Below are 19,429 nucleotides of genomic sequence, written 5' to 3' on the forward strand. Positions count from 1 at the left end.
CCCCTCCTTCTCTCCATCCCTTCTCTCGCCCCATCCCCTCTCCTTCTCTTCTCACCCCATCACCCCATCCCACTCTCCTTCCCTCCCTCCCTCCCTCTCTCAATGTTCCAAAACCAATAGTTCACATTGCTAGCTGGGATATTGGTACATCTCTATATTAACTGTGTTCCTCTGTGTCTATATGCCCCTTAGTCATCACTCGTCCATGACTTATATCTTCTAGAGAAATAACACGAGTTCCAGTTTCCACAACCGACAACGTTGTGAAAGGAGCTGTTGAGATGCAAATAAAAAGAGAAAGGCTAGAGAGGCTACGCAAACAACGTCTAGAGACAACTATGAGCTGTCAAAGTAGTCTTATGAGCAGTCATAGGCATGACATAGGGGTGACTTATAAGAGGCAGGCCTAATGACAATCTGGGGAACACTCCTGCTAAATTTGACACCCGGGTGCGGGCAGGATAAGATTCTCAACCCTTGTCTAATGATTTAAAATATAGGAGAAAAATATAAGGCTTAAAAAAAAGTCACACACAAAATACACACCATAGCAACAACGGCGCCAGTTCCACGTTCAAGGCCCATGATTTCTGACATTTTATAACTGAAGATACTTTTTGTATTTTGGGACCTATTTTATTTATTTTGTTGTTTTTTAACTGAGAAATAATATTTTTTTCAAGCGTGACACAAATCTAGATATTTTTCTTCGGAAACAACTCACTTTCCACAACCTAAAGTGGATCTTCCGTACTCTGCTCCTGCCATCTACTTTCTTGCTTCTACAGATTCTATTGGTTCTTCTGCTTCCAGAATCTCCTTCATAGTAGAAACCACCTGCAACTACATTGTGTTAAAGTCCACAGTAAAAGTGCAGCACAATAAAATACTAAATATATAGTTAAAAATCTATACCCAACATATCCAGTTTCAATATATCTCAGTTATAGAGTACTTTTTGTAATCTGAACAAGAATATAATTTGAGAGAAACCTGCAGGCAACACTAGAGCAACGTAGTCAGCCATATAAATTCAGATTCTTGCAAAAACATGCGTAACATCTTGTATTTCTCTGTAAAAGTATAGAAATGAGCACAAAACTGAGTGAGATGACTACTACCAAACTGTGTTCAATAAAAAAACTACAATGTAATATTATTCAATGAGATGACATGTTTTTATGATCGAAATGAGATTCAAAAGTATAGAAATGATGATTCTTCACTAAAACGTGATTGTTTTTTTATTCCTTTTAGTTTGGCAAAATAAAAATGAAATTAATTAAAAGGAGAGGACAATAAAAAAAATGGTGAGTTTATAGTGAATCAGTGGTGAACAACAGATGAAGGTCGGAGGTCGACTAGAAGAGAGCTAGGTAATGTAAAGATAGATTCACTTTTAACAGAAGGTGAGAGAGGAAGAGGAGCAATAAAAAGAAGGATGAAAGAGAAAAACGAAGCGAGAGGCAGAGAGAGAAAGCGAAAACAAGAAGCAAGAGTGAAAGAAAGATCTCAAAACCAGTTTTTCAGTCTGACTATTTCTTTGTGGCCTCTCTGATTTCAGTCCTCTATGTATTGAAGAAGCAGACCTCATATGAGGAGAAAATCTAAGCGAAAAGAACATGGTGGTTGTTATGGTTACCATAAGGGCGGAAAGCGTTTCCGTATGCTAGCTAGTCGCCATATTGTGCAGTTTAATAATACCACTGATGCATATCTAGACCCGCCAGTGTCGGCTGGAGGTTATGAAGCAAGGAATACGATTGGCTGATTCTAATTCCATAATCAACAATTAGCCAATGGCAGAGAAGAAATAACATAATCAGCCAATGGCAGTACATAGTCCTTCCCAAATCAATGAGCCTTCACTTCTAGGCAGAGGAAGACAATCCTCAACTCAATTCATCACTTTTCGCGCAAGTCTAAAAAATGTTAACTTAAAAGAACAATTTGTTAAAAAATACAATCAAAATAAAATATTAAAAAAAAAAAATGACAAGAGGACACTGACAAAAACAAAACTAAAATGAAAACAGACAAAAAAATAAAAATAAGAGGGGTCCCCTCTTTCTTCTTAAACTGTATATAGGCTTTAATATCACTCCCTCCATCTCTCTTTCTCTAGGCCTCCATTTTCTCTTTTTTTTTGTTCTTCTTGAGGAAGGAGGGAGTGCGGAACTTCTTCTTCTTCTTGTTGGGGGACTTGGAGGGCGAGCTCTCGGGGGAGAGGGCGGAGTCTTCGATCTTCTCGCCGGTGCGGACCTTGACCTCAATGCTCTCCACGCTGGTGGTCAGCTGACTGACCCTTTTGCTCAGCTCGTCGTTCACCTCATGGTCGCCGCCATCCTTGCCGTTCTGCATCGTGTGGTTCTCTGGAAAGAGCAGGGGAGAGGGGTCAGAGGTCAGACAGGGTAGACCACCACCAACCCCACAACAATAAACCTGATTCTGTGGTGCTACAGACCCGTATACTATGTTGTTTGACCACAAAATATGTTCAGGTGCTACGACGGATAACTTTTCCAAATTCCCAGGTTTTCCAGAAATCCTGGTTGGAAGACACTGGAATCAGGAAGGAATAACCAGGGAATCTGGGAATCCTCCAACCAGGTTTCTGGAAAACCTGGGAATTTTGGGGAAATTGCAACCCTAGGTGCTACATTTACCATGAACCAAGAGCAACCTAGGAGAGGGTGTCACCTGATGTCACCTACCCTATCTGAAATCTGTTACAGCTGGTATCTGTTAACTAATCAACACAAGTTCAATGATCTCCTTTTTCAATAAAGTGCATTTCACAGCCAATGTTAATGTGACCGTGACTATGTACTGTACGGGGACCCAGTTACCACACGAAGAGGGTTCTTTACAAGCACTGTGCCACTGTTCTATTACAACAGCATTTCAATGTACTACAATGAACCAACGTGTGACATCATAAGAGGTTGTTGAGCAACAATCGACCCGACTTGGCCCCCACAGGAGAAGAACTGGTTGACTTAAGTCAAAAAGTGTGTCACGAATTGTGTCGCACGCACACACACACACACGGAGCAGTTTGCTGTGGGGAGCTGTGTTGATGGCTACTCTAGTGTTCTGTAGTTACGTGGTGTTGGTGTTTGTTGTTCAAAGGGACAGGAAGTAGTTACTACAGGAAGTAAAACTGAGTCATTGTTAATGATTAAGAGGAAGTAAGACACTATAGAATTGGTCCTGATTAAACATCGTAAAGTTGATTTCACAATAGCAATGTAGTAGGTTTCCATATGACTTTGTTATTATATCTATTATCTATTATAACATTTGAGGTTAAAGTGGAACCAAAGGAATGTAGAATGTGTTTTTGACATAATAAAACACAGCACAACCTTAGTAAACACATTTCACAACGTTCTCTCTCTCTGTGTGATACCTTCTTTAGCTGGAGTTATTTGCGGGGACTGAGTTTGGGACAGAGACTGAGAGAGAGTGGAAGCGTCGTTGGAGGTTAGGTCGTGCTCGTCATCTGCAGGAGTGGGGGAGGGTTTGGGATGAGGGTTGAAGGGGTGGGAGTAAGGGGTCAGGGGGTGAGGAGGGGGAGAGGGTTTGGGATGAGGGTTGAAGGGGTGGGAGAAAGGGGTCAGGAGGGGGAGAGGGTTTGGGATGAGGGTTGAAGGGGTGGGAGAAAGGGGTCAGGGAGTGAGAGGGTTTGGGATGAGGGTTGAAGGGGTGGGAGTAAGGGGTCAGGGGGTGAGGAGGGGGAGAGAGTTTGGGTTGAGGGGTAAGGGTGAGGGATTGGGTTGGTAGGAGTAGGGTTGGGGGGGGGGTGAGAGAGGGAAGTGAGGGTTTGGGGGTGAGAGATTAGTGTTGACACACATGTTAGAGGCAAGACAGCACAAACAGATCTGGGACCAGGCTACGTTAGGGTACATGGAGCGTAGTGGTCTTACAGTACCTCCAGTACATACTGTGAGGAATCTAAGGGGTTAACGTGGTTCATTTAACCACCAGGTCATTCATCTGATACTATTAGTTTATAAGTACACATCAATACAGTGACATTCCAAAAACCCCATTCATTATCACAGTGGAGTTCTAGCAGTAACATTACAGACTGACATTCTATACACAACATCACAGTATACATAACAGCACACAGTATTACTGTGAGCACAGACATGCAGAGGAACATTCTAGAAGGAGCATAAGAACATTCTATAAGGAGCATAATATGGAATCCAGATTGGACTGGTGTAGAGTAGATGGGGATAGGGGGGTGGATGGTGTCATGGCAACCGGGCCCACTCATACAGTGGGTGTGAAAACCTGCTGTGGGCCAGTCTGTCTGTTCTGTTGGCCGCCTTAGTCATAGGATGTAGGGATGGTTCCCTGCTGCACACACGGTAAAACCCCTGCCTGTAGTAACATCTTGACTGCAAGATCAGGAACAACTCTCACTACAAATGGTGTTGTGGCTTATAAAACGGGTTCGGAGACATCTGCAATCTGATTGGCTGAAATGGGGCTCCAAGCCATTGACAATTCCTTGTTATCGGACTGTCTATGAAAGTAGTAGCAGTTTTCACTGGAGTGGAATACTACTCATTTGACTTGTGTATAACATGGTAGGATAGATGGCTGGTGTGCATTTCTCTGTGGTTCTGTTTGGGTGTGTGTGTGTTTCTCTGTGGTTCTGTATGGGTGTGACTTCTCTGTGTGTGACTCTCTCTTACCACTCAGCCCCAGCTGTCTCTTCTCTACGTTCATCGTGTATTCGTCCATCTCTTTCTCAGACAGCTGACTGAAGGGGTTAGGAGGTAGAGGAACCATCTGGTCATCCTCTGATGCCACATAGGGCTGGAGAGAGAGAATGGAGGGAGAGAGAGAGAGGAGAGAGAAGAAAGAGAGAGGAGAGAGGGAGAGAAGAAAGAGAGAGGAGAGAGGGAGAGAAGAAAGAGAGAGGAGGGAGAGAAGAAAGAGAGAGGAGGGAGAGAAGAAAGAGAGAGGAGGGAGAGAAGAAAGAGAGAGGAGGGAGAGAAGAAAGAGGGAGAGAAGAAAGAGAGAGGAGGGAGAGAGGAGGGAGGGAGAGAAAGAGAGAGAGGAGAGAGGGAGAGAAGAAAGAGAGAGACAGAGACAGAGAGACAGAGAGGGAGAGAAGAGAGAGAGAGAGAGAGAGAGAGAGAGAGAGAGAGGAGGAGTTAACATAAGACTCCCCAGACTCCCCATGGATAGATCCATTCCCAGATGAGGACCAGAGTGAGTACACTAATGCCAGTTTATCATAAAACACAACACACACTAACACACCATTCAATAGAAATGGGCATATCACACAAACACACTCCAATACTTTCAAATGACTTACCAACAACAGGGGAAAACAATGATTAAGGGACACTGTCAAATATGAATGCTATTCTGTCACAACCACATCAGAACATGCACAACACACATTTGGTGACATAAGGAAGTAGGTCATTGATTGGTGGAGTGCACTATCATGCGTAAACACTCCACTTCACTCCCACCTCCAGAAACACACAGACAGTGATGATGTGACCTAACAGGACAACAACTGAAAGGACAAACAGGTGAAACAGAAATGCACTAACACTGCACACTGTAGTATTCAGCCTGTAGAGACATTACCTTCACGCGGACCGGCTGATCCTTCAACACATGACACCATGTAGGGAAACAATGTTTCAGAAGGGATCAAATCTCGCACTGATCACTTTCATCTCAACTCTGATAACAGGCAGAGAGACCTGGATTGTGTTATTCCCTTGCTATAAGATGATACCAATCACCAAAATGCTGCCAAGAAGATCCAAAAGGATTAAGTTATTCACCAAAGTTGGCACTTTGAAGGATGGATGTCATTACAGAATCCCAGAGCCATGGAGATGTGTATTTCTGCTTCTAAACAATACATGTAATTAGCCCCACCTACTGGTCAAGGTTGGCAAACGCAATAACAAATAGCTAAGCCTGTCAAGCCTGGATGATATGGTTTACTTAGCAAAATCCTGAAAGATGCTCACAGTTTACAGACTCCCTTATATACCATATAATTCAAAAGACTGTCATATATTGAAATACTTTAGTTGTTGTTTATGACACTGTTATGGATGTATCACCAACAGGACTTCAGGCCAAGTGGCAACAGATATATTGGCTCGTCACACAGAGTTGCTGCTCACCATTCGAGGTTCGTCCAATGGGATGCCTGCCAGGTGGTGAGAGCGAGGTCCGGACGTCATCATGTCGAATCTGTTCTGCTCTCTGATCTGTGATAGGACATAACAGTGACATCACTTACAGCTACACAACCAGGCAGAGCAGGAGCTGACAGAGAGGAGTTAAGTTGAAGTTGGCCTTAGTGCTCCAGGGTCAGTTTTGCCTTTCTCCTACTGATGTTTATGGTTAAGATGTATGGAGGGTAGCTGATCCTAGATCTGTGACTTACTCGGTTTCTCCTCTCCAGCACCTCGCTAGGGTTGGTGTTCATAGGGACAAACTGATTGGGGTCTTCGATCCGGATTGGAGTGCCGCTGCTGTTGCCACCTTCCTCAGACTTCATCCACTGTAGAGAACAGAAAATACAAAAACATAGACCAATCAGACGCAGGCCAATCAGACGCAGTCCAATCAGACGCAGGCCAATCAGACGCAGGCCATTCAGACGCAGGCCATTCAGACGCAGGCCATTCAGACGCAGGCCATTCAGACGCAGGCCATTCAGACGCAGGCCATTCAGACGCAGGCCATTCAGACGCAGGCCAATCACGCCAATCAGACGCAGTCCAATCAGACGCAGTCCAATCAGACGCAGTCCAATCAGACGCAGGCCATTCAGACGCAGGCCATTCAGACGCAGGCCATTCAGACGCAGGCCATTCAGACGCAGGCCATTCAGACGCAGGCCATTCAGACGCAGGCCATTCAGACGCAGGCCATTCAGACGCAGGCCATTCAGACGCAGGCCATTCAGACGCAGGCCATTCAGACGCAGGCCATTCAGACGCAGGCCATTCAGACGCAGGCCATTCAGACGCAGGCCATTCAGACGCAGGCCATTCAGACGCAGGCCATTCAGACGCAGGCCATTCAGACGCAGGCCATTCAGACGCAGGCCATTCAGACGCAGGCCATTCAGACGCAGGCCATTCAGACGCAGGCCATTCAGACGCAGGCCATTCAGACGCAGGCCATTCAGACGCAGGCCATTCAGACGCAGGCCATTCAGACGCAGGCCATTCAGACGCAGGCCAATCAGACGCAGGCCAATCAGACGCAGGCCAATCAGACATAGAGCAATCTGTCTAGTCCAGCTGGAGGGAAAGGCAGCCCAATTCTGATATTTTTTTCATAAATTGCTTTTGACCAATCAGATGTGAAAAGATCGAAAGTGATTGATCAAAAGACTGATGAGTGGCAAAATTGGGCTGCCTGTGTAAATGTAGCCAAGGTAAAATTGCTGGTATTCCTTTCTGAGTCATTATATGTGGTAATATCACAAAGATGTAATTCTCTAACATACCAGGAGAGGGAAGTCTAATATAAGGTTTCACCAGAATGTGTCTCAGAGAACGTCAGATTGGCTCTAGACTAGCAACTGAGCTCGTCAGGACTAAGACCTGCACAACACAATGTGTAGACATGAACAGGGAGCTCTGTTTCATCAACACTGACCGTATGTGTGTCTGTATACAGTATGAGTACTGACCATGGTCCTGGTGTGTTTATATAGAGTGTTAACCCTCCCTACAGTATGAGTACTGACCATGGTCCTGGTGTGTTTATATAGAGTGTTAACCCTCCCTACAGTATGAGTACTGACCATGGTCCTGGTATGTTTATATAGAGTGTTAACCCTCCCTACAGTATGAGTACTGACCATGGTCCTGGTGTGTTAACCCTTATATGAGTACTGACCATGGTTAACCCTCCCTACAGTATGAGTACTGACCATGGTCCTGGTGTGTTTATATAGAGTGTTAACCCTCCCTACAGTATGAGTACTGACCATGGTCCTGGTGTGTTTATATAGAGTGTTAACCCTCCCTACAGTATGAGTACTGACCATGGTCCTGGTGTGTTTATATAGAGTGTTAACCCTCCCTACAGTATGAGTACTGACCATGGTCCTGGTGTGTTTATATAGAGTGTTAACCCTCCCTACAGTATGAGTACTGACCATGGTCCTGGTGTGTTTATATAGAGTGTTAACCCTCCCTACAGTATGAGTACTGACCATGGTCCTGGTGTGTTTATATAGAGTGTTAACCCTCCCTACAGTATGAGTACTGACCATGGTCCTGGTGTGTTTATATAGAGTGTTAACCCTCCCTACAGTATGAGTACTGACCATGGTCCTGGTATGTTTATATAGAGTGTTAACCCTCCCTACAGTATGAGTACTGACCATGGTCCTGGTGTGTTTATATAGAGTGTTAACCCTCCCTACAGTATGAGTACTGACCATGGTCCTGGTGTGTTTATATAGAGTGTTAACCCTCCCTACAGTATGAGTACTGACCATGGTCCTGGTGTGTTTATATAGAGTGTTAACCCTCCCTACAGTATGAGTACTGACCATGGTCCTGGTGTGTTTATATAGAGTGTTAACCCTCCCTATAGTATGAGTACTGACCATGGTCCTGGTATGTTTATATAGAGTGTTAACCCTCCCTATAGATGAGTACTGACCATGGTCCTGGTATGTTTATATAGAGTGTTAACCCTCCCTACAGTATGAGTACTGACCATGGTCCTGGTGTGTTTATATAGAGTGTTAACCCTCCCTACAGTATGAGTACTGACCATGGTCCTGGTGTGTTTATATAGAGTGTTAACCCTCCCTACAGTATGAGTACTGACCATGGTCCTGGTGTGTTTATATAGAGTGTTAACCCTCCCTACAGTATGAGTACTGACCATGGTCCTGGTGTGTTTATATAGAGTGTTAACCCTCCCTACAGTATGATGAGTACTGACCATGGTCCTGGTGTGTTTATATAGAGTGTTAACCCTCCCTACAGTATGAGTACTGACCATGGTCCTGGTGTGTTTATATAGAGTGTTAACCCTCCCTACAGTATGAGTACTGACCATGGTCCTGGTGTGTTTATATAGAGTGTTAACCCTCCCTACAGTATGAGTTTATACTGACCATGGTCCTGGTGTGTTGTTTATATAGAGTGTTAACCCTCCCTACAGTATGAGTACTGACCATGGTCCTGGTATGTTTATATAGAGTGTTAACCCTCCCTACAGTACGAGTACTGACCATGGTCCTGGTGTGTTTATATAGAGTGTTAACCCTCCCTATAGATGAGTACTGACCATGGTCCTGGTGTGTTTATATAGAGTGTTAACCCTCCCTACAGTATGAGTACTGACCATGGTCCTGGTGTGTTTATATAGAGTGTTAACCCTCCCTATAGTATGAGTACTGACCATGGTCCTGGTGTGTTTATATAGAGTGTTAACCCTCCCTACAGTATGAGTACTGACCATGGTCCTGGTGTGTTTATATAGAGTGTTAACCCTCCCTACAGTATGAGTACTGACCATGGTCCTGGTGTGTTTATATAGAGTGTTAACCCTCCCTATAGTATGAGTACTGACCATGGTCCTGGTGTGTTTATATAGAGTGTTAACCCTCCCTATAGATGAGTACTGACCATGGTCCTGGTGTGTTTATATGTTTATGAGTACTGACCATGGTCCTGGTGTGTTTATACCCTCCCTATAGATGAGTACTGACCATGGTCCTGGTGTGTTTATATAGAGTGTTAACCCTCCCTATAGATGAGTACTGACCATGGTCCTGGTGTGTTTATATAGAGTGTTAACCCTCCCTATAGATGAGTACTGACCATGGTCCTGGTGTGTTTATATAGAGTGTTAACCCTCCCTATAGATGAGTACTGACCATGGTCCTGGTGTGTTTATATAGAGTGTTAACCCTCCCTACAGATGAGTACTGACCATGGTCCTGGTGTGTTTATATAGAGTGTTAACCCTCCCTATAGATGAGTACTGACCATGGTCCTGGTGTGTTTATATAGAGTGTTAACCCTCCCTATAGATGAGTACTGACCATGGTCCTGGTATGTTTATATAGAGTGTTAACCCTCCCTATAGTATGAGTACTGACCATGGTCCTGGTGTGTTTATATAGAGTGTTAACCCTCCCTACAGTATGAGTACTGACCATGGTCCTGGTGTGTTTATATAGAGTGTTAACCCTCCCTATAGATGAGTACTGACCATGGTCCTGGTATGTTTATATAGAGTGTTAACCCTCCCTATAGATGAGTACTGACCATGGTCCTGGTGTGTTTATATAGAGTGTTAACCCTCCCTATAGATGAGTACTGACCATGGTCCTGGTATGTTTATATAGAGTGTTAACCCTCCCTATAGATGAGTACTGACCATGGTCCTGGTGTGTTTAAATAGAGTGTTAACCCTCCCTATAGATGAGTACTGACCATGGTCCTGGTGTGTTTATATAGAGTGTTAACCCTCCCTATAGATGAGTACTGACCATGGTCCTGGTGTGTTTAAATAGAGTGTTAACCCTCCCTATAGTATGAGTACTGACCATGGTCCTGGTATGTTTATATAGAGTGTTAACCCTCCCTATAGATGAGTACTGACCATGGTCCTGGTGTGTTTATATAGAGTGTTAACCCTCCCTACAGATGAGTACTGACCATGGTCCTGGTGTGTTTATATAGAGTGTTAACCCTCCCTACAGTAGATGAGTACTGACCATGGTCCTGGTGTGTTTATATAGAGTGTTAACCCTCCCTATAGATGAGTACTGACCATGGTCCTGGTGTGTTTATATAGAGTGTTAACCCTCCCTATAGATGAGTACTGACCATGGTCCTGGTGTGTTTATATAGAGTGTTAACCCTCCCTACAGTATGAGTACTGACCATGGTCCTGGTGTGTTTATATAGAGTGTTAACCCTCCCTATAGATGAGTACTGACCATGGTCCTGGTGTGTTTATATAGAGTGTTAACCCTCCCTATAGATGAGTACTGACCATGGTCCTGGTGTGTTTATATAGAGTGTTAACCCTCCCTACAGTATGAGTACTGACCATGGTCCTGGTGTGTTTATATAGAGTGTTAACCCTCCCTACAGTATGAGTACTGACCATGGTCCTGGTGTGTTTATATAGAGTGTTAACCCTCCCTATAGATGAGTACTGACCATGGTCCTGGTGTGTTTATATAGAGTGTTAACCCTCCCTATAGATGAGTACTGACCATGGTCCTGGTGTGTTTATATAGAGTGTTAACCCTCCCTATAGTATGAGTACTGACCATGGTCCTGGTATGTTTATATAGAGTGTTAACCCTCCCTACAGTATGAGTACTGACCATGGTCCTGGTATGTTTATATAGAGTGTTAACCCTCCCTACAGTATGAGTACTGACCATGGTCCTGGTGTGTTTATATAGAGTGTTAACCCTCCCTATAGATGAGTACTGACCATGGTCCTGGTGTGTTTATATAGAGTGTTAACCCTCCCTATAGTATGAGTACTGACCATGGTCCTGGTGTGTTTATATAGAGTGTTAACCCTCCCTATAGATGAGTACTGACCATGGTCCTGGTGTGTTTATATAGAGTGTTAACCCTCCCAGTATGAGTACTGACCAGATGTTTATATAGAGTGTTAACCCTCCCTATAGATGAGTACTGACCATGGTCCTGGTGTGTTTATATAGAGTGTTAACCCTCCCTATAGATGAGTACTGACCATGGTCCTGGTGTGTTTAAATAGAGTGTTAACCCTCCCTATAGATGAGTACTGACCATGGTCCTGGTGTGTTTATATAGAGTGTTAACCCTCCCTATAGATGAGTACTGACCATGGTCCTGGTGTGTTTATATAGAGTGTTAACCCTCCCTATAGTATGAGTACTGACCATGGTCCTGGTATGTTTATATAGAGTGTTAACCCTCCCTATAGATGAGTACTGACCATGGTCCTGGTGTGTTTATATAGAGTGTTAACCCTCCCTACAGTATGAGTACTGACCATGGTCCTGGTATGTTTATATAGAGTGTTAACCCTCCCTACAGTATGAGTACTGACCATGGTCCTGGTGTGTTTATATAGAGTGTTAACCCTCCCTATAGATGAGTACTGACCATGGTCCTGGTGTGTTTATATAGAGTGTTAACCCTCCCTACAGTATGAGTACTGACCATGGTCCTGGTGTGTTTATATAGAGTGTTAACCCTCCCTATAGATGAGTACTGACCATGGTCCTGGTGTGTTTATATAGAGTGTTAACCCTCCCTATAGATGAGTACTGACCATGGTCCTGGTGTGTTTTAGTGTTATAGAGTGTTAACCCTCCCTATAGATTACTGACCCTGGTGTGTTTATATAGAGTGTTAACCCTCCCTAGATGAGTACTGACCATGGTCCTGGTGTGTTTATATAGAGTGTTAACCCTCCCTATAGATGAGTACTGACCATGGTCCTGGTGTGTTTATATAGAGTGTTAACCCTCCCTATAGATGAGTACTGACCATGGTCCTGGTGTGTTTATATAGAGTGTTAACCCTCCCTATAGATGACCAGTACTGACCATGGTCCTGGTGTGTTTTTATATAGAGTGTTAACCCTCCCTATAGATGAGTACTGACCATGGTCCTGGTGTGTTTATATAGAGTGTTAACCCTCCCTATAGATGAGTACTGACCATGGTCCTGGTGTGTTTATATAGAGTGTTAACCCTCCCTATAGATGAGTACTGACCATGGTCCTGGTGTGTTTATATAGAGTGTTAACCCTCCCTATAGATGAGTACTGACCATGGTCCTGGTGCGTTCGTCCACGGCCGCCACGTTAACCTTCATATAACTGTTGGGGCTGTTGAGCCAGCGTGTCTTCTCCCTGGCCTGTCTCTGCTGGAGGAACTTAAACGGCAGCCGCGCGGCGCCCTCCTCCTCCTCGAACATGAACGCCGTCACCGTGGCCGGGATCTCCACGTCGGACTTGTGCCGAGGCTTCTCCCGAACGATGGGGTGGCGGTAAGCGTAGCCAGTCCGGTAGCCCTGTGGGGAAAAGGAGACAGAAATCAATCAGACGACTAGAGCTCATGTACATAGTGTGTTTAGTTCAGCAGCCCTGTATGGCCAAACAAACCAACCACAGAAATGTCCATCTACAAATCAGATTCCATTTGTATAGTTATTCTTTTCCACAAAGTTTCTAAGTCCCTAGAGAGGAAGACGAGGGAAAAGTGGTAGGAAAGAAGACTCTTTAGTAGTGGAACAAAATGTTGTCAAGCTTTTGATCTCCCCATTCGTCTAGAGTTCATTTTCAATAGTGCAAGTCCTCTCTGTAGAATCCTCACTCCATAGGAATGTAGTTCTCTGTCCCACCCTTATTATTTGGACAGAGCCCTGGCCTCAAAACTACCGCCTCTGTCACTAAGGAAAACGGAAAGAGAGAGAGAGAGCGAGAGAGAGAGAGAGAGTGGGGGACTCCGGCCACTATCCCATGATTCCTAGCTGTGGGAGAATGGAAAAAGGATGATGTGCAGCCGGAGGGGTTCCTGGCGTCCATGGACAATGGAGTGTGTTCAGATACTTCCTGTCTCTTTCTCCCCCTCTCTCTTATCCGTCTTTCTCCTCTCTGTCCCTCGCTCTCTCTCACCCTGTATAGCGCTCCTCTTCTCTATCTGACTTCTCTTTCTCCTCTCTGTCCCTCCCTCTCTCTCACCCTGTATAGCGCTCCTCTTCTCTATCTGACTTCTCTTTCTCCTCTCTGTCCCTCCCTCTCTCTCACCCTGTATAGCGCTCCTCTTCTCTATCTGACTTCTCTTTCTCCTCTCTGTCCCTCCCTCTCTCTCACCCTGTATAGCGCTCCTCTTCTCTATCTGACTTCTCTTTCTCATCTCTCTCTCTCACCCTGTATAGCGCTCCTCTTCTCTATCTGACTTCTCTTTCTCATCTCTGTCCCTCCCTCTCTCTCACCCTGTATAGCGCTCCTCTTCTCTATCTGACTTCTCTTTCTCCTCTCTGTCCCTCCCTCTCTCTCACCCTGTATAGCGCTCCTCTTCTCTATCTGACTTCTCTTTCTCATCTATCTCTCTCTCTCACCCTGTATAGCGCTCCTCTTCTCTATCTGACTTCTCTTTCTCCTCTTCTCTATCTGACTTCTTCTCTATCTGACTTCTCTTTCTCCTCTCTGTCCCTCCCTCTCTCTCACCCTGTATAGCGCTCCTCTTCTCTATCTGACTTCTCTTTCTCATCTCTGTCCCTCCCTCTCTCTCACCCTGTATAGCGCTCCTCTTCTCTATCTGACTTCTCATCTCTCTCTCTCACCCTGTATAGCGCTCCTCTTCTCTATCTGACTTCTCTTCTCATCTCTCTCTCTCACCCTGTATAGCGCTCCTCTTCTCTATCTGACTTCTCTTTCTCATCTCTCTCTCTCACCCTGTATAGCGCTCCTCTTCTCTATCTGACTTCTCTTTCTCTCTTTCTATATCTCTCGTCCTCCCTCCTTTTCATCAATACCAGACTATCCTGTCAGTGTCAATCACATATAGACTTTAACCAGGTGTTCAGAGACCAGACTCAACCTTTCAACTGGACTCAGGAAACACAGAATCAGAATCAGATGAGGTTCTTGGCATGCAGCTTCCTCTCCATATCAGAGGTATCTGCTGTGGTGTTGTGAAACGTGTTATTCTGGGATATTCTGTACTATAATAAATGGTCTTTTTACGAGGTGTGAGACGAGACTGTGTGATAGGAGCGGTCCCCTTTGGACAGCTACACAGACCATTGAGTAATGACTCTCCAGATACATTGAGGACAGAGGTGAGAAGACAGAGGACAGAGGTGAGAAGACAGAGGACAGAGGTGAGAAGACAGAGGACAGAGGTGAGAAGAGAGTAGACAAACAGTTAGAGAAAAGAGACTTGGGGAGACAAGAGAGAGGGAGGAGAGGAAAGAGGTGAAAAAGACAGAAGGCAAGAAAGAGGACACAAGGGAGAGAAAAGGGAGAGAGAAAAGGGAGAGAAAAGGGAGAGAAAAGGGAGAGAAAAGGGCGACAGATAGAGAAAGAAGGGGAGAGAGAGAGGAGAGAAGGGAGGGAGAGAGAGGAGAGAAAGAGGGGTAGAGAGGGAGAGAGACAGAGAGAAGGGAGGGAGTCTCTGCTGTAAGCTCAGCAGTGTCTGATCCTTGAGGGATCTGGTGTTGTTATGAAGCCTTCTCGTCAGAGTTCCAGCAGGGCCCAGAACATAGATCACTGACCCAGACCCAAGTCTACAGGGCCCAGACCATAGATCACTGACCCAGACCCAAGTCTACAGGGCCCAGACCATAGATCACTGACCCAGTCCCAAGTCTACAGGGCCCAGACCATAGATCACTGACCCAGACCCAAGTCTACAGGGCCCAGACCATAGATCACTGACCCAGACCCAAGTCTACAGGGCCCAGACCATAGATCACTGACCCAGACCCAAGTCTACAGGGCCCAGACCATAGATCACTGACCCAGTCCCAAGTCTACAGGGCCCAGACCATAGATCACTGACCCAAGTCTACAGGGCCCAGACCATAGATCACTGACCCAGACCCAAGTCTACAGGGCCCAGACCATAGATCACTGACCCAGACCCAAGTCTACAGGGCCCAGACCATAGATCACTGACCCAGACCCAAGTCTACAGGGCCCAGACCATAGATCACTGACCCAGACCCAAGTCTACAGGGCCCAGACCATAGATCACTGACCCAGACCCAAGTCTACAGGGACCAGACCATAGATCACTGACCCAGTCCCAAGTCTACAGGGCCCAGACCATAGATCACTGACCCAGTCCCAAGTCTACAGGGCTCAGACCATAGATCACTGACCCAGTACCAAGTCTACAGGGCCCAGACCATAGATCACTGACCCAGTACCAAGTCTACAGGGCCCAGACCATAGATCACTGACCCAGACCCAAGTCTACAGGGCCCAGACCATAGATCACTGACCCAGTCCCAAGTCTACAGGGCCCAGACCATAAATCACTGACCCAGTACCAAGTCTACAGGGCCCAGACCATAGATCACTGACCCAGACCCAAGTCTACAGGGCCCAGACCATAGATCACTGACCCAGACCCAAGTCTACAGGGCCCAGACCATAGATCACTGACCCAGACCCAAGTCTACAGGGCCCAGACCATAGATCACTGACCCAGACCCAAGTCTACAGGGCCCAGACCATAGATCACTGACCCAGACCCAAGTCTACAGGGCCCAGACCATAGATCACTGACCCAGACCCAAGTCTACAGGGACCAGACCATAGATCACTGACCCAGACCCAAGTCTACAGGGCCCAGACCATAGATCACTGACCCAGACCCAAGTCTACAGGGACCAGACCATAGATCACTGACCCAGTCCCAAGTCTACAGGGCCCAGACCATAGATCACTGACCCAGTCCCAAGTCTACAGGGCTCAGACCATAGATCACTGACCCAGTACCAAGTCTACAGGGCCCAGACCATAGATCACTGACCCAGTACCAAGTCTACAGGGCCCAGACCATAGATCACTGACCCAGACCCAAGTCTACAGGGCCCAGACCATAGATCACTGACCCAGTCCCAAGTCTACAGGGCCCAGACCATAAATCACTGACCCAGACCCAAGTCTACAGGGCCCAGACCATAGATCACTGACCCAGACCCAAGTCTACAGGGCCCAGACCATAGATCACTATATCTACTATATGCCATTTAGCAGACGCTTTTATCCAAAGCGACTTACAGTCATGTGTGCATACATTCTACGTATGGGTGGTCCCGGGAAACGAACCCACTACCCTGGCGTTACAAGCGCCATGCTCTACCAACTGAGCTACAGAAGGACCACACAGATCACTGACCCAGACCCAAGTCTACAGGGCCCAGACCATAGATCACTGACCCAGACCCAAGTCTACAGGGCCCAGACCATAGATCACTGACCCAGACCCAAGTCTACAGGGCCCAGACCATAGATCACTGACCCAGTCCCAAGTCTACAGGGCTCAGACCATAGATCACTGACCCAGTCCCAAGTCTACAGGGCCCAGACCATAGATCACTGACCCAGTCCCAAGTCTACAGGGCCCAGACCATAGATCACTGACCCAGTCCCAAGTCTACAGGGCCCAGACCATAGATCACTGACCCAGTCCCAAGTCTACAGGGCCCAGACCATAGATCACTGACCCAGTCCCAAGTCTACAGGGCCCAGACCATAGATCACTGACCCAGTACCAAGTCTACAGGGCCCAGACCATAGATCACTGACCCAGTACCAAGTCTACAGGGCCCAGACCATAGATCACTGACCCAGTCCCAGGTCTACAGGGCCCAGACCATAGATCACTGACACAGTACCAAGTCTACAGGGCCCAGACCATAGATCACTGACCCAGTACCAAGTCTACAGGGCCCAGACCATAGATCACTGACCCAGTCCCAAGTCTACAGGGCCCAGACCATAGATCACTGACCCAGTACCAAGTCTACAGGGCCCAGACCACTGACCCAGACCCAAGTCTACAGGGCCCAGACCACTGACCCAGACCCAAGTCTACAGGGCCCAGACCATAGATCACTGACCCAGACCCAAGTCTACAGGGCCCAGACCATAGATCACTGACCCAGTACCAAGTCTACAGGGCCCAGACCATAGATCACTGACCCAGTCCCAAGCCTACAGGGCCCAGACCATAGATCAGGGACTGACCCAGTCCCAAGTCTACAGGGCCCAGACCATAGATCACTGACCCAGTCCCAAGTCTACAGGGCCCAGACCATAGATCACTGACCCAGTCCCAAGTCTACAGGGCCCAGACCATAGATCACTGACCCAGTCCCAAGTCTACAGGGCCCAGACCATAGATCACTGACCCAGTCCCAAGTCTACAGGGCCCAGACCATAGATCACTGACCCAGTCCCAAGTCTACAGGGCCCAGACCATAGATCACTGACCCAGTACCAAGTCTACAGGGCCCAGACCATAGATCACTGACCCAGTACCAAGTCTACAGGGCCCAGACCATAGATCACTGACCCAGTACCAAGTCTACAGGGCCCAGACCATAGATCACTGACCCAGTCCCAAGTCTACAGGGCCCAGACCATAGATCACTGACCCAGTCCCAAGTCTACAGGGCCCAGACCATAGATCACTGACCCAGTCCCAAGTCTACAGGGCCCAGACCATAGATCACTGACCCAGTACCAAGTCTACAGGGCCCAGACCATAGATCACTGACCCAGACCCAAGTCTACAGGGCCCAGACCATAGATCACTGACCCAGACCCAAGTCTACAGGGCCCAGACCATAGATCACTGACCCAGTACCAAGTCTACAGGGCCCAGACCATAGATCACTGACCCAGTCCCAAGTCTACAGGGCCCAGACCATAGATCACTGACCCAGACCCAAGTCTACAGGGCCCAGACCATAGATCACTGACCCCGTCCCAAGTCTACAGGGCCCAGACCATAGATCACTGACCCAGTCCCAAGTCTACAGGGCCCAGACCATAGATCACTGACCCAGTCCCAAGCCTACAGGGCCCAGACCATAGATCACTGACCCAGTCCCAAGTCTACAGGGCCCAGACCATAGATCACTGACCCAGTCCCAAGTCTACAGGGCCCAGACCATAGATCACTGACCCAGTCCCAAGTCTACAGGGCCCAGACCATAGATCACTGACCCAGTCCCAAGTCTACAGGGCCCAGACCATAGATCACTGACCCAGTCCCAAGTCTACAGGGCCCAGACCATAGATCACTGACCCAGTCCCAAGTCTACAGGGCCCAGACCATAGATCACTGACCCAGTCCCAAGTCTACAGGGCCCAGACCATAGATCACTGACCCAGTCCCAAGTCTACAGGGCCCAGACCATAGATCACTGACCCAGTCCCAAGCCTACAGGGCCCAGACCATAGATCACTGACCCAGTCCCAAGTCTACAGGGCCCAGACCATAGATCACTGACCCAGTCCCAAGTCTACAGGGCCCAGACCATAGATCACTGACCCCGTCCCAAGTCTACAGGGACCAGCACAGCTGCACTGGACCAGTGATGTACTGTACTTTATGGAGTGATAGATCCAGTGGATGACCCAGAAACAGTAATGACAGAGGAAATGAGGGCAGGACTGTACACTATCTGTTGGATGCCAACTCACTGTCCTTGAATTCCATTTCCCTGTTAGTTACACAACCTGGAGGTCAGAGGCAGGGGGGCACCTGGGACAGGGCCAGCCCAGCAGGTCAACTCATTGCCTGGGTAGCGTGGGTGGTAGCCCCGCTTCCTCCCATGACCTTGGTGGCTAGTGCCAACTGCACATACGGCATAGCTAGGAGTCACTGTCACAGCAA

The 19,429-nt window shown here is 47.1% G+C and overlaps 1 protein-coding gene across 8 annotated transcripts in view; it reads right to left on the reverse strand.

Annotated features, from left to right (window-relative positions):
- Window positions 1–1,226: 1,226 nt before the first annotated feature.
- Window positions 1,227–19,429, reverse strand: part of add3a (adducin 3 (gamma) a) — a 196,149-nt gene continuing 177,946 nt past the window's right edge. For 5 of the 8 annotated variants that reach the window (XM_052500860.1, XM_052500859.1, XM_052500857.1 and 2 more), the window contains 7 exons: window positions 12,837–13,079; window positions 6,449–6,565; window positions 6,183–6,269; window positions 5,629–5,649; window positions 4,713–4,836; window positions 3,413–3,505; window positions 1,227–2,372 (listed from right to left, as the gene is read on the reverse strand). In XM_052500860.1, coding sequence (XP_052356820.1) covers window positions 2,122–2,372; window positions 3,413–3,505; window positions 4,713–4,836; window positions 5,629–5,649; window positions 6,183–6,269; window positions 6,449–6,565; window positions 12,837–13,079 — 936 coding nt within the window. In that variant the 3' untranslated portion in view covers window positions 1,227–2,121. The remainder of the gene's footprint in view (window positions 2,373–3,412; window positions 3,506–4,712; window positions 4,837–5,628; window positions 5,650–6,182; window positions 6,270–6,448; window positions 6,566–12,836; window positions 13,080–19,429) is intronic. The other 3 variants (XM_052500863.1, XM_052500862.1, XM_052500864.1) reach the window with 3 other exon arrangements.

This window comes from Oncorhynchus keta, unplaced genomic scaffold (assembly GCF_023373465.1).
Source record: "Oncorhynchus keta strain PuntledgeMale-10-30-2019 unplaced genomic scaffold, Oket_V2 Un_contig_1204_pilon_pilon, whole genome shotgun sequence".
Lineage (NCBI taxonomy): Eukaryota > Metazoa > Chordata > Actinopteri > Salmoniformes > Salmonidae > Oncorhynchus > Oncorhynchus keta.